This window comes from Poecilia formosa, unplaced genomic scaffold, assembly GCF_000485575.1.
Source record: "Poecilia formosa unplaced genomic scaffold, Poecilia_formosa-5.1.2 Scaffold313, whole genome shotgun sequence".
Lineage (NCBI taxonomy): Eukaryota > Metazoa > Chordata > Actinopteri > Cyprinodontiformes > Poeciliidae > Poecilia > Poecilia formosa.
The window spans coordinates 219098-245984 of record NW_006800252.1 but is presented as its reverse complement, the minus strand read 5'-3'; the positions used below and the strand labels follow the sequence as shown (position 1 = coordinate 245984).

At 39.6% G+C, this 26887-nt stretch overlaps 1 protein-coding gene across 3 annotated transcripts in view; it reads right to left on the bottom strand.

Moving 5' to 3' along the window:
• calcr (calcitonin receptor) overlaps window positions 1–26887 on the bottom strand; it is a 72378-nt gene that overhangs the window by 30751 nt on the left and 14740 nt on the right. Inside the window, exons 2-4 of one of the 3 annotated variants that reach the window (XM_007573019.2) lie at window positions 9001–9068; window positions 5230–5380; window positions 4082–4189 (exon numbers count right to left, since the gene is read on the bottom strand). In XM_007573019.2, coding sequence (XP_007573081.1) covers window positions 4082–4189; window positions 5230–5380; window positions 9001–9045 — 304 coding nt within the window. In that variant the 5' untranslated portion in view covers window positions 9046–9068. Of the gene's footprint in view, window positions 1–449; window positions 1208–4081; window positions 4190–5229; window positions 5381–9000; window positions 9069–26887 lie in introns of those variants that run through there. The other 2 variants (XM_016661153.1, XM_016661152.1) reach the window with 2 other exon arrangements.

Sequence of the window (26887 nt, the reverse complement as noted above, 5' to 3'; positions counted from 1 at the left end):
TAGAACAACCCTGCCCAGTGCTATCCGCCATTGTTTTTGTCGCTATCTGCAGAGTAACAGAAAAGTTTCACTCTTAGACCTGGTTTGAAAAAAATGCCGGCGTGAGCGATTCCGGTCACTGGTGTTGTGCAAACGAACGGCCGGATTGCGACAAAAACGTTAACGTTTTTATCTGAAGAACGATTCGGTGTACGCGTGCAGGGCCTAAACCCGATTCTGAATCTGTGGCGAGACTTGGAAAACTGTGTTCACAGACACTCTACCTAATCTTATTAAGCTTTTATGCAGGGAAGAATGTTTTAAAAAAAAAAAAGCTGTTCAAAGCCGGTAGGTGAAATTCCAGTGGTTTGTGACAAAATCTGAATAAAAATTCTAGGGGTATGAATTGCATTTGCAAACCACCATTTATCTGTCACAGTCTCTTGAGTGGTTCGGTGTTTGCCTCTCACCGGTTCTGTTTTCTTGGGCATCTCCTTTGGATGGCTCGACACATCTGTGTTGACCTTGGCTCGGCGCCTTCTCACTCTGTCCCATCCCGGTGCTCTGTCCGGGACTGAGTGATGTGTCTGAGATTGTTCCAGCGTCTGCTGCCTCCCTGAGCTGCACAGAAAAAAAAAAAAAAAAAGAAATCAGATATGTTCCCCATTTACATTCCCACCACAGCCAGGAACACGATAAAGTGTAAAAATCATCTTCAGCAGCAAGCGGGGAGGTCTTCAAATGTTTCACTTTGCAAAAAAAAAATAAGCTTGAATAAAGATGCACGTCTTTACAAATGATGGCATTTTAAACGGAGGAAGTGCATCTGGAAAGCCGTTCTGATCACAATTTCTCTGATTTCAAGTTCTGGTTTCTCTCCAAGTGTGTGACTCATTAAAATGTGTTTCGGATCACACAAAAGAAGTTAAGCAGCTGTTTTCTTTTCTTTTTTTTTGTTTGGTTGGTTTTTTCCTCCAAATGAATCATATCTTTGCCCTATTGTTTGTATTTGGAGGTAGAAGTAAAATCAAAAGGTGCTGTATGAAATGCTGATTCGATCGTGCTGCTCACTGAGGGATAAAGAACTTATATTGGTGTGACTTATCTTAATCTTACTTTTCTGGGGGGGCGAAATCTAAGCCTCTCCGAGTGCCAGGCTTATGCATTTGCATTTCATGAATTGTTTGAAGAATTTAAATACTTTGCCAGGATCATGTCTAGCTTTTATCACAATCAAGGAGTTTCTTTAACCCGACTCTTTTCAGAGGAGCCAGAGTGACGTCCTTACCTCTCTTGACACACACAAAAAAAAGCTCGAAAAAGACAAAAAAATAGATAAAAGCACCGTCAAAAACAGGATGTCCCATGTAGCAGTTTAGCAGCCGTACATATGATGTCACTCCAAGCATTGAAGTAAATGACGTCATACATACGACCACCAGGCTACCACCAATATCAGGAAAAAAAAAATTTTTCTTTTTTTTTAAAAAAAAAAAAAGTTGTGTCAGGCATTTCTTCCTTTATTATTACAGCGTCTTATTCCTCCTGAATTAAATGAAAACAGCATTTAAAACAACATAAAATTACAATCCACAGTAACATTTGCATTCGATCAGATCAATGTTCCAATGTTGCACCCGATGTTGAAACAAGTTGTTAATNGAGATTTAGTAGAGAGTGTATGCTTTGGATGCCTCGCTCTGTTATTTTTCATCAGTAGCATATTGGCATAATCCTGACATGGCGAATCTTGGCAGTACCAGAAAACTATGATTAATTCACTTTGGCACGCAGCATCAAACAGGATGTTTTCCACCTTTGGAGTCATTTTTCTGGCAAATTCTCAAATGTCAAACTTTAAAAAGAAAAAGAAAGAAAAAAAAAAGAGACATGTACAAGAGATCCGTGACGAGGCTACCAGGATGAGATCACATTATTCCTGATAGAGGCAGCAACAACAGCTTAGTCCTGGCTGACAGCTCATCAACTGCTCGCGAAATGAAACGCTCCTCCCGGCATCGGATCGGGAGTACGAGCTTTCAAATGGTCCATATGGGGACTCTTAGAGTCACAGACATTTCTAGTAGGATCCCTCATGAGCCAGCTCGTACAAAAACAACCAGTCGGCTCCCTCATTCATATTCTCTCTCCCCATCCATCTCTCCGGCTCCAGTTTTCCTGCCTTTATTCCTCTCCTGTTTTTTTTTCCCCTCCACCTACTCCTCATTCATCTCTCTGTCCTCTACCTCACCTCCCCTCTCTTTGTCATGTTGCATCTCCTAAATCATGACATGATCCGACTCTGGATCTCTTCAGCTAGACACCGCTGAGCCTTGAATTATCCACAATGTAAAAATTTCACATTCTGTGAAAACCAGCGGTCCTGCAAATCAAGCATTAACCTTTCTTAGGTAATCGAAGTCCACGGTCTATTCCGGCTCAAATAAATGCCCGTATTTATTCAGGCCGACTGATCTGATAATGATTTACCTTTTATCTGATGTGCACATCTCTTGTAACCGGCTGTCGTTTAAATGGCGTGTTGGGAAAAGGTAGCACAAAGAAGCATGTGTTACTTTTTTTTTTTTTTCATTTGAACTCGGCTAGAACATCTGTGAGAAGCAGTTGACTTGTCTCAAGTGATAATAATCCAAAACATATGGTCAAATCAACACAGCCATAAAATGATTGTCATTACATAACTAAATCATATAGAAAACTCATAGACTGAGTGGAAAGAGGATGGAGGATTTTGAATGAATCTAGAGAGAATGGTTAAAACAATATTGTATGCTTTCAAGTTGGTAAATGTTGAAATTTGCAGAAAAAAAAGTAAAATTTGCAAAAAGTTATTCACAGCAATGGTTTCAATAAATGACTGAATCTTTTAAAATTAAAATTTTCAGTTTGAGATTGTACTCCTGCTGTGATTTACGCCAAGGTTTTGTACAACTCTCGAACAAAGACGCCAATAATTGTGAAAATGTTTTTAACGTTGGCACAGGGTATATAACCACAAGATATGAATGTTTCCGATTATATGACTGTGCCTCCTACCAAGTCTTAATAAATTATCCAATCACTTGTTATGTCTTAATTTTATTTTTTTGGTTTCGGTGAGAACTGACCGGACAGGTTTCCTCAGAAATTTAGGAGACGATTTGCATTCGCAAACAAAGGCTGCACAGAGTTCACTCAGAGATAAAACTGTAAATTTTTTTGCTCTTAATCCTTTGCATGGAAGTACATAAGAGAGGTGATGTTTACCGAAGAGTAAACATCACCTCTCACTTTGTTGAGCTCCACTGACCGCCCTTAGTGGCTGCTATCAAAATCAAGTCGCTGTCAGCCAGCAAAGTGCTCCATAAAATAGCTGCCATCTCCTTGAACGCTCTCGCTAGGGGATCGTCCGTTAGCACCTGTAAGACACTCTTTAAGATATTTTACCACAAAACAACTCTTCAGAAAACATCTCCTACTCTAGCACCTACCCTGTGCCAAATGCGCAAACATCCATGAAACGTATCGAAAGGTCAATGCATTAGTATTGTTTTTTACTCAAGGGTATGGTGAGTCACTAAACAAATTACACGTTGCTGCAGCTGCTCTTATGATGGATACTGAGCAGGTAACTTTATTGAATAAACTTCCAAGATGACCCAAAACCAGACAACTGAAAAATCCCAGCTGGTGTTGGAGAAAGGGGTGCGTGAAACCCCTAAGCAGAAGCAATTTTATTTTAGAATTTGACATGTTAGAATGCAACACAAGATTAATGAATCTAACATCATGGAATGTGAAAACAAGTAGCTGTAAAATAAGACGTGGTAGAATTAGCATTATGAGAAAACAGGGCATTGAAAGAAGTTAAGGAGCTATGCTTGTGTTACAAACTCTAAATCTGACTTAAATCAGAAAACATCAGGGTTTCAAGAGCAGATGAAGTGGTGAAGGATTCCATCGTTATGGACACACACACATGCGCGCGCGCGCACACACATACGCAACCGCACACACTGCATTGGTGTGTAAAAATGTAGTTCAACAGGAAACAGTTTCCAGCTGGGTTGTTCTACTCTAGTGAGAAAAGCAGAAAACGTACCGGTTGCACCGAGGTCAGGGTGATCTGGACACTGCAGAGTTACCGATTCCCCAGCCGGTGTCTCATTCCAGCACAAAAATCCGTCCCACATTGGAGCGCAGAACAGACCTCAAGAGCCAAATAAGTGTAATTATAAACACATACACTTTGCCTGCGTTTTTCATTGTGTGTGCTGACAAAAAAGTATGACCCAAAAAGACTCGGATCACTTGTGCTTGACCACTGCCATCACCACCAACCTTCTTAAAAAAAAAATTATGCTCTCACCTTTGCAAAAGTATTTCAATTCAAATGTTTGTTTGTTTTTTCTTTCACCAAAACCAAAAACGTTTATGTATTTTCTTGGATTTTATGCAAGTAGTAATGCTCAGCTGTGAAACAGAAGGAAAACGGGCCTCAAATGGGTTCGTTAAAGAACATCAGCATCATCAAGTAGGATGTGGTTTTAAAACAACATCCCAAAGGGAAATGTTCCCACATTTAGATGGCACCACCAAAACACTTTGAGTGAGCTGTAGTTATTCTGCCAGGCCACTAAATGGCGCTGTTATTTTTTTTCATGTTGTCATATTCAGGCGCTTTTGACCCTCAGCTTCTGCCTGATGGTAAATAGCAACCCATCTCTGTCTCCTATGAACAAACTGCTCATGTAACACATATATTCTTTATCAGAAATTGTGATAAGCTGAACAGGTCAAGTAGAACAACCCTGCCCAGTGCTATCCGCCATTGTTTTTGTCGCTATCTGCAGAGTAACAGAAAAGTTTCACTCTTAGACCTAGTTTGAAAAAAATGCCGGCGTGAGCGATTCCGGTCACTGGTGTTGTGCAAACGAACGGCCGGATTGCGACAAAAACGTTAACGTTTTTATCTGAAGAACGATTCGGTGTACACGCGCAGGGCCTAAACCCGATTCTGAATCTGTGGCGAGACTTGGAAAACTGTGTTCACAGACACTCTACCTAATCTTATTAAGCTTTTATGCAGGGAAGAATGTTTTAAAAAAAAAAAAGCTGTTCAAAGCCGGTAGGTGAAATTCCAGTGGTTTGTGACAAAATCTGAATAAAAATTCTAGGGGTATGAATTGCATTTGCAAACCACCATTTATCTGTCACAGTCTCTTGAGTGGTTCGGTGTTTGCCTCTCACCGGTTCTGTTTTCTTGGGCATCTCCTTTGGATGGCTCGACACATCTGTGTTGACCTTGGCTCGGCGCCTTCTCACTCTGTCCCATCCCGGTGCTCTGTCCGGGACTGAGTGATGTGTCTGAGATTGTTCCAGCGTCTGCTGCCTCCCTGAGCTGCACAGAAAAAAAAAAAAAAAAAGAAATCAGATATGTTCCCCATTTACATTCCCACCACAGCCAGGAACACGATAAAGTGTAAAAATCATCTTCAGCAGCAAGCGGGGAGGTCTTCAAATGTTTCACTTTGCAAAAAAAAAATAAGCTTGAATAAAGATGCACGTCTTTACAAATGATGGCATTTTAAACGGAGGAAGTGCATCTGGAAAGTTCATTGGAAGCCGTTCTGATCACAATTTCTCTGATTTCAAGTTCTGGTTTCTCTCCAAGTGTGTGACTCATTAAAATGTGTTTCGGATCACACAAAAGAAGTTAAGCAGCTGTTTTCTTTTCTTTTTTTTTGTTTGGTTGGTTTTTTCCTCCAAATGAATCATATCTTTGCCCTATTGTTTGTATTTGGAGGTAGAAGTAAAATCAAAAGGTGCTGTATGAAATGCTGATTCGATCGTGCTGCTCACTGAGGGATAAAGAACTTATATTGGTGTGACTTATCTTAATCTTACTTTTCTGGGGGGGCGAAATCTAAGCCTCTCCGAGTGCCAGGCTTATGCATTTGCATTTCATGAATTGTTTGAAGAATTTAAATACTTTGCCAGGATCATGTCCAGCTTTTATCACAACCAAGGAGCTTCTTTAACCCGACTCTTTTCAGAGGAGCCAGAGTGACGTCCTTACCTCTCTTGACACACACAAAAAAAAGCTCGAAAAAGACAAAAAAATAGATAAAAGCACCGTCAAAAACAGGATGTCCCATGTAGCAGTTTAGCAGCCGTACATATGATGTCACTCCAAGCATTGAAGTAAATGACGTCATACATACGACCACCAGGCTACCACCAATATCAGGAAAAAAAAAATTTTTCTTTTTTTTTAAAAAAAAAAAAAGTTGTGTCAGGCATTTCTTCCTTTATTATTACAGCGTCTTATTCCTCCTGAATTAAATGAAAACAGCATTTAAAACAACATAAAATTACAATCCACAGTAACATTTGCATTCGATCAGATCAATGTTCCAATGTTGCACCCGATGTTGAAACAAGTTGTTAATTAAAACAGTGAAATTAAATTTATAGAGAGAGGGAGCTAGGTCCATTAAAAAAAAGAAAAAAACATTAAACAAAATTTAATTAATAACTGAAAAAGTCATTTATTTCCATTGTTAGGTTTAAACAGAAAATGTGTGAAGAGTTATTTATATTTTTTTTTTCTTCCTGTTAGTTTTAATGATTATTCATTTATCAGCAAGGATCTCAATATCTCATGATTGCTTTCCAACAGCTTGAACTCTGAAACGCTGACTCTAGCTGCAGTCCAGACCCGACAAATCTGCTCCAAAGTCTCAAATAGGTTCTCCTTTAAAGTTCTCCCAAGGCTAGGGTTATTCCTTCCACTCAACTTTCTACTAATATGCTTGGATAAAGCGCTCTGTGAACAGGTTTATCTTTATTGTTGACCTTTTGTGGCTAATCCTCCCTGTGGAGAGTGTCGGTGTCTGTCAGCTGAACATCTGACAGTCGTCCCTATTAACGTTTAAGCCGTAACACAACATGTAATTTCTATTACAAAGCTGTTGTTTTTGGGGGGTTTTTTATTTCTGAGAAGTTAAACTTTGGGTTTTTTACTTGCTGCGAGCTGTAATCGTTAAAACGACAGCTCCCATATCTTATTGTGTAGCCCGTTCACCGGGACATCCGTGACGTTTGATTGCACCACTCCCGTCAGGTTCCATTTTTTTAATGACGAAGCACGGCAAAGTCGTCCCTGCATGATCTGTGGTTCTTCTGTGTGTTACGCTGGGATGTTTTACTGATGATTAGAAAAAAGTCCATTAAGCTAATTAATGCCATTTCTCAAAGAGAACACATTATGACTCAGCCCCATAGCGGCGGTGAAGGGTTGAGCTGATAGATCTGAAGATTTATTCAAGAAAAAAAAAAAAGCCTTGAGCCAAACGAAGACGCGGCTTAATTTAATAAATACATACTATTTACAATGCAACAACAAAAATTACATATCAAGAATAACATACACCTTTCTCAATAATCACTGGAAACATCTTTATTTGCATGGCAGCTATCAAACCATTTGTTACCATTTTGACAATGTGTTCCAAAGCTTGAAGGCCTTCTTACCATCAACAACATTTACCATATCAAAATTATTAATATTCCAACCAGTTAAAATAAATATATGCTGGTCAAATTAGAAGATCGATTTAAACCTAACTCTTCCAGGGATATGCACAATTTTGGGCTCAAGCTATCTGTTGAGTTGCTGATTTTTTAAATTTTTAAATTTTTTTTTTTTAAACAACAGTATCATCTTCAACTTCCTGATTTAATTCCACTAGACATTATGAACACACATGCAGGTTTTCAGTTTAGCTAAATTCATTTGGATGTGGTCAGTTTTGGGAAAAATAGGGGCAAACTGTGAAATGGCCTACATGGCTCACAACACTGGGGGGAATGGTCCACGGGGAGGACACCCTGTATTTTTAAGGAAAAAGGAAAAAGACAGTAATTCATATCCCTGGTTTTTTTGCACATTTATTCTCTGAATCTTACGTTTTTATCGTGCAAAGTATGGTAAAGATTTTTTTTATTTTTTTTTTTATCATCTGGTTCAAAATCTAAACTGTTCTACAGTTTAAACCTGAACCCGACTTTTCAACACAAAACACTGAATCTTTCAACACATGGATACTTCATTTTACTTTTAATTTTGAAAAATAAACAAAAACATAGACAGAGGAGGCTGGCTGTAAAAATTAAGAGATTACATACATACAGAGAGCTGCAATTGGTGAATTTCTGCATGTGACTGATTTAGAATAAAAACAGGTGGAAATTGCCCATCCTGATAACAACAAGATGCTGGAAATAAGTTGGTTTATGCTACACCTTATAGACCAGTGCGTTTGCATAAGAACATGCAGTCAAATGATGAAGACGTTTTAAATCCTCAACTGACTACTAATAACACAATTATGCAAACTGTTAAATTATCGTGTAAGTTTTATTTACTAAATAAATTATGCCACTTTACTTTTGTAGTCATTTTGCAGTAAATAACCGTGATACAACAGCATTTATTCCAATATATTTTACAAAACAGAGGTGAGCATTTAATAACAGCACAGATAATACCTTTTTTTGTGCCTTCTCTTTGGTAACTGCGGAGTGCTATTTTAATGACGATTTGGCTGCAATTAAGAGTTTCAAAATGCAATTTCTGTCCACAACACGAAAACAAATGAATGCGCCGCAATCGCAGCATGGGAGTTTCTTTTTTTTTTTTTTTTTAATCTGTGTCGATATCAGAACCTGTACGCCCAGGCACTACTCACACAAAAACAACAAATGCACTCCCGAGTCATTCATCTTTCAGTTTCTCCAGCCAAGCTGAGCTAATTAAATAGCCCAAATCATAACGGTGAGTGGAAAGCAATCATGAGGTATTGAGATTCTTGCTGATAAATGAAACCATCCGACCAAAACATATTGCATCTCCCTTTAATGGAAATTGAACGCTCTGCACATGTGCACGGGATATAAAATAGGAAGGGCTTTGAGGACTTTGCAAAGTTAAATAATGAGAGCCGAATGAAAGCTCACCACCAGAAGAGACCAAACAATCCACAAGGAGCCTGCAGACCTCATATCGTCCGCACACAGATAAGACCCTGGAGGAAGAACAGAGAAGAGCAACACGTCAAACCTGTTAGAGAAATAATTTATCTGCAGTGAGATGACTGAGAAAAAAAAAACAAAACAATGCTTTGTTATTTTTTTATTTTATTTCAGATCTCTCTTGAGAGAAAACATCCACAGAACCAGTCATCAGAAATGGAAAACACTGCAGCAGAACGAATGCAGTTTTTGGAACATCTAACACTTCTCTGTGTGTATCTATAAAGCAGACACACACACACACACACACACACACACACACACACACATATGACATGTCGATCCATACATGAAAAGATAGCATCTCATAAGTCAAGTATGGTTGTAAAGGAATGAAGAAAAAGTCAGACGAAAATAGTTAGGCCCCATTAATCGTGTGCAGAGCCTCTGCTTCTGCAGAAACAGCAAAGGCATGTGGGCTGAGAATTCACCTCAGGACTTTCACTTTGGCTTACAGAGAACCTGCTGGAAGCCCCGCACTCCAGCATCTGAGCTCTGAGGACTGCCGATACTCGGTCCAAACACCGTCACAGCGACTCGACATGCAGACTGTTCAGCAGTCAGACATGGGTGAGCAAAGTCACAAAGTTATTGATAGTATTTCTCTTGGCAGCAGTGGCACGCTGATGGTAGGCTACTTAGCTTTAAGATGACAAATAAACCTGGTGCAGCGTCTGCCAAGAATTCAAGGCGAAGGGTTTTCATCTGCAGCCAGGGTTTCTGTGAATGTTACAGTGTTTTCCTTATGTCTCTTGTGACATTTTCCTAAAATGCAAAATTGGACATGTTGATGGAAAAAATCTATCAAATGTAAAGTTGTTGTTTGTTTCTTTATTTATTTTTTTGTACGTCTCAGTCTCAAGAAAATAAAATAAGTTTTCAAAAAATCCTTTCCAATATTCTAACTTTTAGACATAATTTTATTTATTTATTTTTTTTTAATGACATTTTGGGAAAGTAGATCCTTTCAACCAGTGATAGGTTTTTCCAAATTTCATCTAAAAACACAAGTGAAATATTTTGAAAAATGTCTTCTAAACATATCAACATCAAATTACAACTGAAATTGTCCCGAGCAAATCTCCAAAGCTCGCTGAAAACAACTGCCGGTATTTTTTTTGAAACAATTTTGCTAGTGTTTAATGACCATTTTTGAGACTTTTATGAAGCTTTATGTTCTTTACCAGGGCGGTAAAAAAAAAAGTATTAATTCCTGGGTATTTATTCCTGAAATTTGACAAGAAACACTTTCAAATTTTGCAGAACTAGCATTACATATATATGTGTAATTAATAATAAAAAAAAGAATCAATCGAAGTCTCAATCAAGTTTTAACAATGGATTTAAACTAATCTCTATCCATTTCAATATTGCACACAGATATTAATCTGCAGCACAGTAATTTTAAACAGACAGGCTGTGATGGACTCATGTTGGTGATGAATCAGAGAGGGACGCATAATAGGCTTGTTTACATGAGTTCGACCTGCGCAGAACCAATTAACGGAGCTCCAAGCACAACTAATGGCGCTTATATTTGTGTTTGACTTTTTTTTATAGAGTTACACAAGTGATCAAGAGTTAATAAGACGGAAACAGCTGCAGGTCGAGCTCTGTTTGGCCTGGTGCATGATGGGAAATGTGTCCTTTCACCTTCTCAAAAGAATTTTCAGCTGCCTCTCTTTACCGGCTTCCCGAGCCAGACGAAAGAACGATGTTTACACCTAGAACTACTGAATGACAGATTTTGAAAATAGGAACGAGACCCCCGTTTCATTCGGCGTTCCAACTCTGAAATTGCTCGTGATTTATATTCATGATCGTTTCAGTGCCCGCAATCATAAACCACAACCGATCTTCAGGCCAAAACAAAACTTTAATCATAAGACCAAAAGTAATTCAGTGTGTTACAAAAGATCAGAGAGTCATAGAGAGAAACTGATATGCAAAAATAACACATAAGGGATATTTAGTGCTTATCTTTTTTTTTTTTTTAATTAAGTATTCAGCAAGATGCCACTACCTCAGCTATCCTCACTCCTGGACAATCTCTCACTGAGACTCACAGTAAATGCACCAAAGAGCCTTATTGCAGCACCTTCCTCCAAGCAGCTGTCACTTTTATCAACAAGCGACACACACAACAGCACACAATTTTCAGCAGCAGCCATCAGGGTGTGCAGTGATATCAGTGCCACCTCTATCTGAGTGCAGTCACCCTTTAAAGTTAATTTCCTGTTTGGACTCAATGCAGTAAATGCTTGTTTATGTCTAGTGATGTTCTCTATCATTGGATTTAAATATTCCTCTGGTCTTGTCAACCCCCCCCCCCCACCCCTTCCTTTGTGTGTACTCCTCTTATGTTTTTGCTGCAGTTATGTAAATTTCCTGCAGGGGAGCAAATATTATTATATTTAAAGGCAAGGGAAATGAATGGATGGACAATCTCCTCACAGGGAAAAAGATTTTCTGAAATCCTTTAACAATTCACCGCACATTAGTCAATTCTTAGCTGCAGGCAGGCAAAGGATTTTGTGTAAGGTGAATTATTTGGCCTCTTTACAGACAAATGTTCTAGATCTCATGAAGTATAAAATGCAAACCTCATGAAGTCCATATAATTGAGTGTGAGTGACTAATTCTGTTCAGTTTGGTCTCACGCCGAAAGATGAAAATTATCATGCGGCTGAATTACGGAGCTAAGTGTTATAATGGTTTGCAATTACACAGCCACCACAAAGAGTACCTGTAAGGGGGGATAAATCCTGCACTTGGCAACAGTAAAAACTATGTCTCCTATACTTTTGAGCAATTACTTATTTTCTAAAGGTGTCATGCACCTAAACAGTAAATGTATAAAGGCTGAGCTCAGGCTGCCGCACTCAGGGCATCAGATCTTTGCTTTGGTGGCGACAGAATTGTGAAGTCAGCCTCTATCGGGTTCCGACATTGGTTGCTATTAAATCTGTTTTTTTTTTTGTTGTTGTTGTTGTTGTTCACTGGAACAAATCTGGTTATTAGTTTGCAAATGAAAAACTCACTTTGATACTTTTCTTAAAGTTACCGCTGATTACAACGTTCAAAATGGACGCTAATCCACCCCTCCGAATTTGTGTTGTTCAGACGACAGTGGCCTTTAACTCAACAGTGGGAAATCGAAAAGTTGCTATGACCACAATGAACCGCGTGCTTGCATCCGAATGTGGTTCAGAGGTGGCACGAGACGAGTGACACAAGCATTACTCTCAGCGTTGTTGTTGTTGTTGTTGTTGTTGTTGTTTAGGCTAAATTTGAAGGGGACCTTTAGTCAAATTTGAAGCATAATTTTTTTTGGTGGGGGTTAAATACAAACCAAGGCTGGTCAGCCTTAAATAGTCATAGAAAATAATTGCTCCGTACCTACAGATGGCACAAACAGCCGTTCACGCGCACATTTGTACCGAAGTGCAGCTTAGAGTCGCCTCTGAAAATCCCTTTAATGGACACAAAAGGTGAGCTCCATATTGTTTGGTGGTAATGTGAGATTATTAAAGCAGAAAGGCTAGAAATAAATATTTTAAATGCTTGTTCCATACTCTCCTTGAATCAGACTTCTTGACATTAAAGATCTGTCTCAAAAGTCTGACTGATCCATCTGTGTTCAAAGTTTAAGTCATTTATTATTAATAATTATGGGTGCAGCAGTAAATAACAGTCATGTTTTTTTTATAAATTAAGAACTTATAAAACCTGGATTTCATTCATTCATCAAAAATAATTTATATTCTACTCACTTACTTTTAAAATAAAATATGAATATATTTTAAGATATTTTAATAATCTTTATCCAGTTTGCCATGCATTCATGGTTTAATTGTGCTTTATTAAGCTTTATTCTGTCTGCAGTTACAAACATGCAAGTTTTCAAGGTCCTGTATGCCTTTATCAGGGATTAGTATCTTTATCTAAAAAATTAAGACGCACATAACATTTCAACATCACAGCACAAGTTCATGCTCTTTACTAAAGAATCTGCTTCTCACCTGGAACAAGTTCAGAACAAGCTTCACACAGTAGCTCCACATGTGACCTCTAACACAGACCATACGGCTGTTTATGGGTGAGAAATCTCTAATATACACCCCCTACACACACACACACACACACGCACGCACACACACACACGCACGCTCACACACGCACGCTCACACACGCTCACAACCCATCCCACAGAGACGATGAGCTAAAACAACATAAGTAAGGCCATAGAACAAAGTAAACCAACGTTCAGCACTAAAAGCTACTGAAGACGAGGAAGGTTAATCGTTTACAACACGGATTTGTAAATGTCTGCTTTAAAATTAATTACTGCTTAGGCTCCAGGCCACTTTGAAATTCCTGTGTGATTGCTGACTAACTGAACAGATATTGTGGGTGATTGAAATAAAATGTTGACAGTCTAGCTTTCAGCACGACATGCAAAAACCTTCAGCTAAAATGGAGTTGTGAAGCATTTTTGTCGTAAGAAATTTAAATATGTCATCGTATGATAATCTCTGCTCTCTCTCCATCACTGAAACTGTTTGGAACTAATTTTGATAATGTGACAAAAGGCAGTGAAAGGCTTGTCAGAAATAATCATTGGGTACCAGAGGAGTGTGTTGAGTTTCAGCTTTTGACTGTTTTTTTTTTTTTCCTTTCATCCGTCATGAATTCATCAGTCTGGTAACATCAGACAGGACTGCCTGTCGATCCTTTAGGTAGCGGTCGCATGCGCCAGAGATCAGTGATGGAGGAGGTGCCGGCTGAATGAGATTTTCTGTGGATTTCCCACTGATTCAACACATACAAGCTCTGGCTCAGCAGCCATTAGATCTGCAGCCACAAACGTTACCGATCCCAGATCAGGAGGATTGGCTTGACCAACAGACACATTTCAGATCTTAACCACAAAAAGCTGCTGCGTCAATTTCTCCTGAGCAGAAACACGCTTGCACCGTTCTTCAAATTACTTGATCAAGCAACAAAGTCAATAGCGTATAATTAAGAACTATTTAAAACAAGGCATGTAGGTACCGGTGCGAGCCATTGCTTCCCATTTATGTTATTTGTAAATTTCTCAATGGAATTATATTATTTAAGCATTTTTTTTTTAATTACTACAGGCCAAATTAATTTAATCTCAAATGTTTGCTGATTATCAGCGGTAATCAATTAAAATTTCTTACTGTGAAAACAAAAAAAAAAGACTTTTCAAAATGTTATCTAAAATGTATATGTTTAAATAAAATCTTATGTGATCTTCAAATTAAACATTTTAAAGTCATATTAAAATGTGACCTAGGTATGAATCGACCTTGATTCATAGGCATGAATCAAATCATCTAATCAAATCAAATCAAATCAAAAATTTTATTTGTATAGCACATGTCAGCAGCAAGGCATTTCAAAGTGCTTTACATCATTAAAAACAAAAACACAGAGTCATGTAACATTGAATAAACTATATTCAATTAATCTAAGCATCTAAGTATAATGTTTTAATTAATAATAAATTAATAAACGGTGCTGCCATCTTCCCATTCTACTGAAAAGCAAGGCAACGTACTCATTCAACATTTAATGCTTCTTAAAGTACCAACATTTGAACCAAAAAGGTTTTTCAAACATTTTCTTTGGTCGTACTGCATGGCAAATTCATGTCATTAATGTCGGTAGGTAAATCTCGTAAAGCGTCATGTTTTCCTCCACTCGCTAAATTTGTATATAAGTCAAGTTCATGACAAGTCTATCCAACGGATTAGTCTTCTGGGTCGGTGGTGACCTCCAGGCGATGGAGGTCACTGGAGAGCAGGTAGCAGGTTGAATTGTATTTTTTTGGTAAAATCAAGGTATAAAATCTTGCGTTTTATCAATAAAAGTCACTTTAGTGGGTCAATAAGTATAAAGTACTTTTTCTTTTCTTAATAACTAATTAATCTGACGCTAAAAGTAATAAAAAATTATGACAATTATCACTTGTTTAAAATGAGCTTTTCGCCTTCTTTTCTCCTGACTTGTAGATTTTGTTCTTTGCACTTCTCACCCCATTGATAAATTTCCAACTATCCAAGACAAATGCCCTGATTTTGTCATTAATCTGCTAATCGCTTGATTAAATGGGGCAAGTACATATTTTCAACCTATTTGTCACCGCTGTGTAAGGTGCTGCGATGAGGTGTTTGTTTTTTGTTTTTTTTCTCCATTTGTGCAAAATCGCACACGATAGGCTTGTGGGTTGCTGTGAATCACTTTTTCGAGAGGCCGTGTTTGTTTGAAGGTTGAGGGGAAACAGATAAAACGAAGAAAGCAGCAAAAGATCTGCATCTCGACTCGCTCTTGCTTTTATCGCTTTGGCGTAAGAATACCAAATACTCTTCTTTCCAATTAAGGTAAAAGAGAAGGGAGCTTGTGTTGTTTTCTCTCTCTCTGCTTCTCTTCAAGCAAACCTAGCTTTTCTCTGCATTCTCATTTCCTCTCTGGTCTATTTTTACCTCCATATATCTTTTGCTACTATAATCTATTTCCCCCCTCACCTCATTTTTCCTGCATCTCCCTCATCCACTCCCTCCTGTCTTCGCTCCAGCTCCCTCTTCTCCCGGCATTCCCTCCCTTTTTCTACAATCTGCCCGTCTAAACGCTCTGCGTTCCTTCACAGTACACTTACTTTTTCCTTCTTATTTTCGGCAGCGTTTTCTAGACTTGTCTTCCTGCTGAGACTCTGTTGGAGGATTCCAGCAGACCGAGCAGTGAGCACATCCTTTAAATAGGTCCTTGCTGCCATATATTGTCTTCAGCCCTTCTTTCCGGGTTCCCCCTTGGTGACATGTCCTACAGGATAACCCTAAACCATAGGATGAAATGTGGTTTTTCTCTTTCTATAATTTATACCTGGAGTTATATTTCATGAACCTTGGACAGCATTCAATAAGATTTTTAAGGTCAGTTTTGACTTTCATATTTTTGTAAATTTATTGCTAATCATGTTTAATCACTAAAACAAGAATAGCCTGCTTCTTCTCCACATGAAATAACCCCTCACTTTCCAAAAAGGAATATTAAACTCCAACATGTTTGAGATACTCCTCAGCTCTTTTTACTGACAGTAGAAATATAATCATTTGCCTCACCTATCGACTTTGAAGCCTATGAATGAAATGTGTTTTTATTGCAGTAGCATAACGTCACTCTTGAAAATGTATCTATTCAAAAGCAATCTTGCCACCACAGATGATGGTAAGGTTGGTTAAAAAAACTCCACAAAAAAACTCACTTTTAGTCAACTACACAGAGTAACAGGATAGTCAAGTCACCATAACAACCATTCAGGGGCTTTCTGGATATTATTTTGAAAGGCATGTCAGCAAAAAAACAAAAAAAAAAGAACAAATACAAAGAAAAAAGTCTGTAAAAAGCTACTGAGATTTTATCTGCTCTGGTCAGATTAGATTCATGATCACCTGTAGGGCAGCACACACACCCGGTGGGTTTGATGAGTAATAAAGGATCAATATGTCCTGCCCCTATTAAGTATGATGGAGGATCTGTGATACTGAGGGCTTGTTTGTCTGAGAACATTGGTGCTGATCCTATCAGTGTAATTGCTTTCTCAGCCTGTCTCCAGGTTCTGCAGAGGTTTGGCAATTTACTCATTTGATTCTGGCGCCAAATAAGGGAAGCCTCTACAATATGAAGCACATTGGTTTTGGCGTTATGTAATTTGTCCCAAGTAGTCCAGTGGGGTTGTGCAAGGAGGCCTAGTCAAAGATCCCCTTTTCCGTCAACTCCAACTGGAGTGTGATAAATCACATTCCTGTGATCTCGGCTGTAGATGAACACCAGTCGACAGTCATTGTAACGTTGGTTCTTTTTTAAATGGGCTTTTCTTCTAAATGCCCTCTAAATGGAAACTTTACAAGGTTTCCATAAAAGCCTCCTAAGAAACTGATAAGACGTGTGAAAGCAAGTGAAATATATATATATATTTTTGTCATTTTATGACGGCTCCCCCAAAATGTCAACATTTTCATAACTGCTGTGATTTAACGCATTGGGTTGGGTGTCTGTTTTATTATTATTATTATTATTGTTTTTGTTGCGTGTTGTAAAAAATTAAAGTTAGAAGCATGAAAACTGCGCTCATTTCAGATAATTATAAACAACACATCTTTTGATTCCTAACAATGTTGCAGAAATATGATTCACTCTATGCTAATTGCCTTGAGTAACATGTTGCAGAGTCGCTGTTTTTGAACTCATCGACTCTTTGCAGCCAAACCGTCTAAATTGGACGACGAGGAGACGAGGAGACGTCGCTGCCAGCGAGGGAAGTCGTCTTTTGTCCGCCCGCCAGACAACCAACGAATGTGCAGACATGTAACGGGTGTGAGACCAAACAGGTTGTGACAGTGAAGCTCACCTTCATAATGAGTAAACAAATTATGATGCAACTGAATACACAAACAGCCAGCGCACTGTCTGAACTGATTAGACCGCCATCGTTTGCCACATAATCTCATCTATCTTCAAGAGTTTGCGACTTCTAATTGCTTGCAAAAAAATAAATAAATAAATAAAAAACTGTTGTATTTGTTACTATCAAATGAATAACTTATTTACTGGTGCAAGGTCTCACCAGTAATAATAACTCATGGGAACCTTGAGTGCTCCGGTGCGCCAGATGTTCATAATGATACTCCTTCTATTAAAGCAGAGTCTCCCAAGCTATAGGCAAAGCAGTTGATTTATTCTCAATCTCTAATGGCCTGACATGATCCCACACACTTCCCTTGCTAGGCCAGAAAGAAATTAAATGAGCGTGCAGGGCGGGGAGGAGGGATTATGAAGGCAGATTAATAATGGAAACATAGACTGCGGAACTAAAAGCCCCTTCCGGGTGTCTGTCCAACGCGGCGACTGTGGTTCAGTGGAAAGTGGCTGTTTTGCATTTGGAGGATTGGTGGTTTGATCCTCAGCCCCACCGCATGTAGAAGAGTCCTTGGGTAAGACACTAAGCCCCCCGCTCGGGCCTTAAAATAATTACAGGTGTGTAATTGTGCACTGGAATTCGCTGGCCACTTTATTAGGTAGACCAGTTCAATGACACATGCAAATCTACTAATTAACTAGCAGCGTCCCCTGTACGTTTAGCCATTAAGACAATGACAGCGATTTCACCTCTGGTGTCAGAATCGGGAAGAGACGGGAATTTAAGTGAGGCCAAATATGTTGCTGTGTTTGGTGCCAATCGCTCTGGTCTGAGTGCTTCAGAAACTGCTGATCCGCAGGGATCCTCGTGGACAGCCCATCTCTGGGCTTTACAGACAAGAGTCAGAAAAAGAGAAAGTAAATATGTCGTGCTGATGTCTATGTTTTGGAAAGACGGGGCAGATTGGTTCAGAAAGCTCAAATAACTACTTGTTGCAGTCAAGTAAAGCGCGGCCTCTGAACGGCCAACACCATGCGCCACTCCTGTCGGCGAAGGACAGGAAACAGGGCAGGATCGTCGATACTGGACGAATCAGTTTCAGCATTAAATGGTGCAAAGATCACGAATTGAAATTGGCAGATCGGAGTCTAAAATGGGAATAGCAGATACCGATATCAGGCAGGAAAAGCCTGATCTGTGCATTTCTAGTTTAAATCATTTTAATAAGATGATAGAGAAAGTGGAGTGACCGGAGGTTCCTTTGTTTGATGCCTGCCTGAAGCAGATTAATAGTATTTTAAGACAGTTCATTGGAAATACTTGTCAGGTAAAAAAAAAAAGCATGTTTTTAAAGCCGTTGATGTCTGATTGGTTTTCTCAGCAGATAACTTGACAAACTGATCGATTAATACAAACGTGTTACACATGTAACTTTCTGAGCATTATGCACTTGAATGGTTATAGTTGGTAATATTGTATCTGTAATAATCAATATGTTATATTTCAGCAGCATTAAAAAAAATAACTTTTTCTATTACATTTTCTATAAAAGCCATTCCATCATGTCATATATTTTCCTTTGACGTTTTGTGGAAATATCTTGAAGCTGTGATATTTTGGCCAATGTTATATTGTAAAAAAAATAAAAACTAAAAAACCTCAACCTGCTCAGAATGACTGAAAAGCACACTGTAAGAAACCTTTATGAACCCAAATTAGATCAAAATGAGCTAAATCGACTGTATGCAGTGGATTATTCAGCAGATTTTCAGGCACATAAATTTAATCCGCTGCCCACTTGTCTGCTCTGAGGCATGTTCCCTCCCTTCTTCCACTTTTCTCCCACCTGGCATTAAACGTCTTCCTAGCACAAAAAGCATATATCACGTAATATTTGGAGTTGTTCAGTGTTGGCCAAGCAGACTGATCGGAGCCATCTAACCATTTCCTTCCCTGGGCTTAGCTGTGACAACATGGAACAAATTGTAGCCCTTCTGAATCACTCCGCAGCCCCAACAACTTAAGCGCTGGAGGACAGCTGTGGTGAGCAGCGTTGGGAGTGCCATGCATCTTAAACATGTTGGAGTCAGCGTCTCAAAGTGAAAATATGTGTATTTGCAAGGTCTTCCAAAATAATTTTTGTGTGTGTGTGTGTGCGTGTGTTCCTGTTATGGACAAAAAAAAAAAAAAAAATGAAAAGTGCGACCTTTGTTTATGTGTGGGTCATTTTCTGTCGGGGAATCTACTTAATACCTCTAGATCAAAGAGGAAGAAGGCCAGGGCTTAACAACAGCCAAGAAGAGAGACTTTGACAGCTGAGAAACGCTTGTGTCGATTTTAAACCAATTACGACTGCGGCTACACTAACATGATTTCAGGGCAAAACACCAAAACTCTTAATTTGACAAAAAAAAAAAAAAAAAAAAAAAGCTACAGCTCTTCCTATAAAGACATTACAAAAAAAAAATGTAGCAATCAGAAGTGAAACATTGTCAGTTTTGCAGACGCTCAAGCAACAAAAGAGCGACGCTGATGATGATTAGAGGTTATATAACTCCAACTGATTTGCATGCAGGTTATTAATTTACTCTAAAATCTGTGTCTCAAGGGTTCCTGCTGGCTTTTCGGTTCAGTGGCTTGTGAAGCACATCTATGTGATCCTGAAATGTCCCGCAAACTCTCTGCCCCAAGGGGAGACGCTGCACAAATAAGAGAAGTTTCTACAGCTTTGGAAAAGTGTCCGACCCCCCTTGAACTTTTTCTCACATTGAATTTACATTTCTGAATTTCACCACACATAAAAACAGTTCTGTCCCGACTTTGACTCTAAAACAAACTGCAAGAACGGCCGAACAAGGGTTGCAAGAACAGAATAATTGGCCATTTTGGTCTTGAAACCCTGGGGGAGGAGGGACAGCGAATTCTTGTAGAATATGTGCAGCATCTGCACAGCTGTCCTGCGAAGGTCTCAGAGGTTTCATGGAGAACATTAGTGAGTGAACGGCGTTAACTGCATTAGTTGTAGAGAAATCTCCAGCAGGAGTTTATAAAACCAAGATTTACTCTTTCTAATCTGAAAACTGAAAGAGTGAGACACGACTGCAGGTGGCACACAAGGCGCGGTTTTCTACGGAAGCTAACAGGGCAAAGAGAACTTTGTGAGGAGAAGCGGCGAAGGAGCTCGTGGTCACTTTGGAGGAGCTGCGGAGACCCACTGACAACTTTCTCCACAAGTCCGACCTTCACAGAAGAGCAGCAAAATGAAATCAGTTGTTCAAAACAAAAGCGTGAGTACTGATCAAAGTTTGTGTTGGTCTTCCACTTACAATTCTGATTTTAAAAAACGCATGTGGCGGTTGTAACGGGGCGACATTTGAAACACTTCGGTGGTATCAGGCCACCACAGAGCTCATGATCATATTATCTTCACGTTTGCTAGGATGCATCTTGATTTCACATTGCAGCGCAAGATGTTGTCATTTCCAATAAGAAAAAAATGCAACTCAAATGTGTTTGCAGAACTTTCAAACATGTCATATTAGTATTAGGATAGCAGTAAACAAAAGACTTTGTTTATGAAGGCAAGCTTTGCTCGGACAAATGAGCTGGTCCCTCTGTGGCGGTGACATCTTTCTTCTATTTTTCTGTTTACGCCCTGATACAATTAACCAGAACTTTACACCAAGAGTCTGTCAGAAGCAGGATGAGCAGAAGCAGGATGAGCAGACTCAGGCGCTTGCCGACATCTGGGAGTAAATGGAAGGTATTTTCCAGGGATAAGAGACTTTTCATTTGGCACCCTCTCCTCTCCTCACCTTTTTCATTTCCTCTCAACTTTCACCGACTGGCGCATCTCGTCTGTCACCCAACCCGGTGAGACTTTTGTACGTCTCATTTCCTAAAATGAAACCGTAGAGGACAGGCGGCAAATGCCGGATGACCTATACGCCAGCGTTGGGTTTAGTGACACGGCGAGGAAAACTCATTTTATCTCAAAACACGCGGTCAAAGAAATGAAAATATCAAAGAAGTGCTATCATCTGATTTTTTTTTCCCCCGATTTTCTGAGTTTTTGTGCCTTAACGTGAAAGGTTAAAATAAAATAAAATATCATTCTGAAGTGGCCAACAAAATATAGCCCGATAGTAGGGATCATCTAAAAGGCAGGCTGAAGAACACAGTGTTGATATTTCCTGTCCAGCTGGCGGATGCAGTTGATTGGAGGGCAGCCCCGACCTAACCTCGAACTCGCTGCTTATCAGGGACAATAAGGTTTCCTATAGATTCTCACTCTGCAGAAACAAATGTGAAGGTTAGTGCGATGCGACTGTGTTGTTCTTGCTGAAATGTTCCACAACCAGAGTTACTGTCTGCAGTTCATCGCGGCCTTTTGGATATTAATCACCTCTGTTTTATGTGCCTCTGACCGAATAATTTTGGTAAAAGTGGTCAATGGTGAACATTAATGAAACTATCATCACTTCCATTGACACCTCTTATTAGTCGCCACTGAATCCTTTAAGAAACTCTGTGCAGAATAACAAGAAGTCCTTTTTGCAGCTTGATTCATGGGTCCCAAATTGCAAATGAAGATGTACGAGTACTTTGATAAAGAGCCCCATGTCCAGCGCCACGACAACCACACTTTTCAGTGTATTAAAAACATTGGTTTGTGGGATAGACTAACACAGAGCAACATCTAGCAGCGAAGTGGAAAGAAAGTGATGTATGGTCATGAAATCTTTATCGGTACTTCGTAGAAACAACTTTTTTGCGGCAATCACAGAAATCTATTTTATCAGCTTTGTACATCCAGTAACTGAAATTGCTGCAATTTTGTTTTTTTTCTTGAAAATGTGCTCAAGCTCTGGGAGAGGCGATATCAGCCCTTCTTAGTTGAATTTAGGTTTGGACTTGGACATAAACATAACATCTCCAACTCTCAGCGTTGCTTTTTTTTATGTTTTTTCCAGTTTCCAACAGGTTTTTTTTCCCGTGATCGCCCCACGTTTAGCTCCAATCATCTACCCTCTGAACTCTGAACAGCTACAGAAAACAACAACGTCCCTCTTGCATGACTCTTCCGCCACCATGTTCCAACACTGGCATGGCGTGAAGTATGCGATTTTGCGCCACCCACTGTGTTTTGCTCGAAGGCCAGAATGTTCAATTTCGGTCTCACCAGAGCACATTTATCCAAATGTTTGCTGTGACCTCCACACTTGGCTTGTAGCAAACTGTTAACAGGAAGTCTAATGACTTTCCTTTAACAATGGCTTTCTTCTTCCCCGCTCCAGATTTGTGGAGTGCAAGGTGTTGACAGATTCTCCCACATAAAATCTGGATGCCTTCTGCTCCTCCACAGAGCTACTGATGGCCGCTTGGCTGCTCTTTTGATTGATGCTCTTCTTGCCCGGCCAGACGGGTCAGGCGGACACCTCTTTCTTAGTCGTTTCGAAGCAGGGAAACTCTCCACTTACAAGGAGATTCTGCAGGCAGCTAACTGCTCTCACTTTCATTAAAATAAAATGCACGACGTTGCTCTGAACACAAGAATTGCATATTTCATTAAAATGTTCATTTAGAGTGAACTACTGGATTCTGAATGCACAGTTCTGCTCAAAACAAACGTAACTGCTTGGTGGCTGTAGCTTAAAATCCACCACACACAAGTAGATTGATAGTCTTGCAAATTTCCAAAGAAAATAACAATCCTCCATCTATCACTTCCCGGGAGGTTTTGATGAATTCTGCTCGACATTCCCTTCCTCGCACAGGCCTTAGAAGCTTTGCTTTGCAGGCTTTGTACAAGTTAAAGACTATTTCTACCCACCACGTCGAGAGGCATCGCAAAATGAAAAAAGAAAGAAAATGGAAGTGTGAGGTGGAAGTACTCTGAGCAAAGAGACACGATACAGCTGCAAAGACCAGCTTGGAGAACCATTAGCAGAGAAGAGGCGCTACAAATCAACCACACAAGATAACCCCACCACTAAATCAAGGGTGGCAATCAAACAGAGAATTGATCTCCGAGGGATGAGATCGGGAGCCCAGAGGGTGGACGTCCACCGAACCTTATTTTTCAATCATAAACTCCGACAAGACAGTTTAAAGTGCGTCAGACAGTAAGGGCTTATTCAGATGGAAAATGATAGGTGCTTATTGGAGCGACTAATAGCTCCTGGATGTACACTGGTAGAGTGGAGCAAACACTGCAAAAAAAGAAAAAGAAAAAAGAAAAACAATCCAGCTGGGTGGGAGGAAAAAAAAAAGAGGAGGTTGACAGAAATATAGCTGTTATAGCAGCCGCGGCCAAAACACAATAGAGAAACAGCACGGTAATTTCAGCTGAGAGGGCATTGCTAACCCTGCATGATCCAAAAAGAGTTCAAAAACACTGACAGCAATGCACAGGCAGACACATCTAATACATAGGAAAAGGCCTCAGTTTCTGATCTCGGTCTTCTTTACAGTCGCGTTCTCTTAATAGGATTATATTAAGACGGTGTGGATGCATATTTTTTTGCTAGAAAGCAATCGTGCGAGCGCAGCTTCTCCAGACATAAAGCCGATACTGTGCAACCTTAACATTAGTGGCATTTCATGCCAGCAGGGTTCCCATTCACAACGAAATGGATTAACATTTAAAACAGTTACTCAGAGGAGGAAATGTGCAAAAAAAAAAAAACTGTGAGCGTGCATTCAGGGTAAGATGTGGACAGAAAACAGCTAATGGCAATCCTTCTGTCTGAAGTGCACAGAGTAACAACAAACAGGTCTTGCCGAGTCCATATCACTGAAATAAGAAAAAAAAGAGGGATTGCAGTTTTTCTTGCTCTCTAATTCACAGTGTTTAAAGGAACAATGCACCATTCTATGCTAATTCTCATTATGCAGAATGGCCTTGTTTAGGTGCGAATGTTCAACACGAACAGCTCCGAAAGCTTCAAAACGTATTACAAGTGTTACGAATGAGCTGAAACTCACATGAGCGGGAAAAACAAAGATATGTTCTACAAAAGACTCAATCAGTCTTAAAATAGTGTGACATGCAGAGACTTACTTATAAAGAAATAGCAGCAGTGGAAGCTCAATATGCAGGTCGGCTGTGACAAAAACAAAATCTGTCTTGCACTCTACATCCATTTATTTTTTTATAACCTGCTTTTCCATCATCTTTGCTCTTTGCGAGTTTTGCGCACACACCCGACACAGCAAGTCACCAAAACGGAAAACAATAATCACAGGGAAACGTGACGGTGGTAGCATCACTGTGGGTGAAATCACGACAAGGTCAAAATACAAGTGGACACCAAACTTTCAAGTTTCTGATAGACAAACTAAGATTAAGAAATATGTTGGGGTTTTTTTCCCCTAATTTTTTTAATTAACTTCACACTTAACCAAATGAGATTATTGAAAACTCTGTGCACTCGCGGCATTACCAGAAGTCCGAGCGTAAACGTCAAGATCAACGAAATAACGACTTCTCCAGAACAAAGTTCAACTTTCGGCCTTGCCAGAGCCCAGAGCTACATCTGCAGGGTCACACCGAAGAGGACAATGGGACAAGAGAAATCCTCCCAATCAGATGGATTCAGAGAACTTCAGTGTGGCAAAGAACAAATTTCACCGAGTCAGGATATGAGATACTGACTCCTACGCTAGAGGGCCGAATGATGAAACTGCATGCTATTAGGGTGGGGAGGGGGGCTGATTACATTGGAGACATAAAAAGTGAAAATTAAAATCATCCAAGCCGGCACCATAATTTCCAGAAAACCAAGCAGACAGTCAATTTGGGTTTCTTACGCTAAGAAAAAATAATCAGCCGCAGATCTATGTGAGTTTTCAAACTAATCTCCCCAGACTTGTATTATTTGTTTGGCACAGGCAGAGCAGCATCAGCACCAGCCTCACATACGACCACAGAGAACAAACCCGACTGCTTCACTGACTCCAGGCAGCTGTTCCACTCAATGTGAACGCCGCCGACGATAATTACAACCATTTCACCGGCATATGCTGAGGGAGGGGGCGGGGGGGAGCTTCAAAAAGTTTAGAAAACAATGCTGGAAGTTTGGACATTTAGCAAAAAAAGAAAAAAAAAAAGAAAAAGTATGACCTTGATAGAAAGCAGCAGAGGATGCCAGACTTTAGAGCTGCTGTCTGCACAGAATTACCTGGAATGGGACCAAACCCACGCTGCGGTTCCCAAGTCATTAACAGAAACGAGATGATTTTTATTGTAAGCTTCGACGCTTTATCGGGTATCAGTTTCTGTCAGCATTTACTCAAAACAGGTTGCCACAACCCAAGAAGTGCTGGCTGTATTTACACAACAATAGCATATCTTGAAATCTTTTCTGCGGTTCATTGATTCTACGGTGGTTTAAAGGTGTACCGTCCTCTAACGTCAGCCTCATTTTGCCTAGTGCTTTAGTATTTTCCCCACATCGTTTGTAAGGCTAATTCCCCAGTGGCTGCTGGTTAAATGTGATGTCAAATAGGGGATAAGTTCCTCGGCACCCTATTGGTCATGCCCTGCCAGTAGCACCGCATTAAGACGGCTTGAGAAGAGCAGAGACTTCCAGCTGCAGTTCAGAGAGACGATTAAAGCAGAAATCAAATGCGTTTCATGTGCAGGCAGCCGGGCCCGCTTATCTTATCCTTTCCAAATGTTTTCATTAAAGGGCGCAGTATTTCCACAAAGACAAAGTCATTAAAGTTCTAATAATATCCTCCTGTGTTCCTCTAGTTTGTCTACACACACCTCTGTCCAAAGGTAAATTTACCAGAAACAGCAGAGAACCGTGGCTTATTTTTTTTTCTTGTTTATTACTATATAAATAGTGAATAAAAGAGAACTTAAAGGAAAATCATACATGTTTAAGCAGTACAGCAGTCCTGAACGTACAGCAAATATAGCTGAAGAAAACATTTCTGTCCCTTAAACGTTTCTTCTATTCTTGTCTCACTTAACTGATGTAATTATAATATCAGATAAACTTCAGTTAATAAAAACAAAGTTTTCCAGGGATTGAATTTACCTATAAAGAGAAAAAAAATCTATCAAGTCTAATCCAGCCCTATTTACCCTTCCGGAGTGAACTAAGGTTTTACCAGATTGTTGAGTTCAGTTTCTCTAATAACTCTCATGTTTGATGACTGTCAAGCTCTTAAAATCTAGAAATCAGCTGTAAGAGACCCTGTTTGAGAGCATGACGTATGTAAACAGACGTCACGTTTTAAAATCACTGACTGCGGCATGTTTAAGTTGACGGCCACCTCCAATTGCCAGATTAACGTTAACAAAACTGAGACGCTGCTTACTGCCAACATTACTAAGTACACCTGGTGACGTCA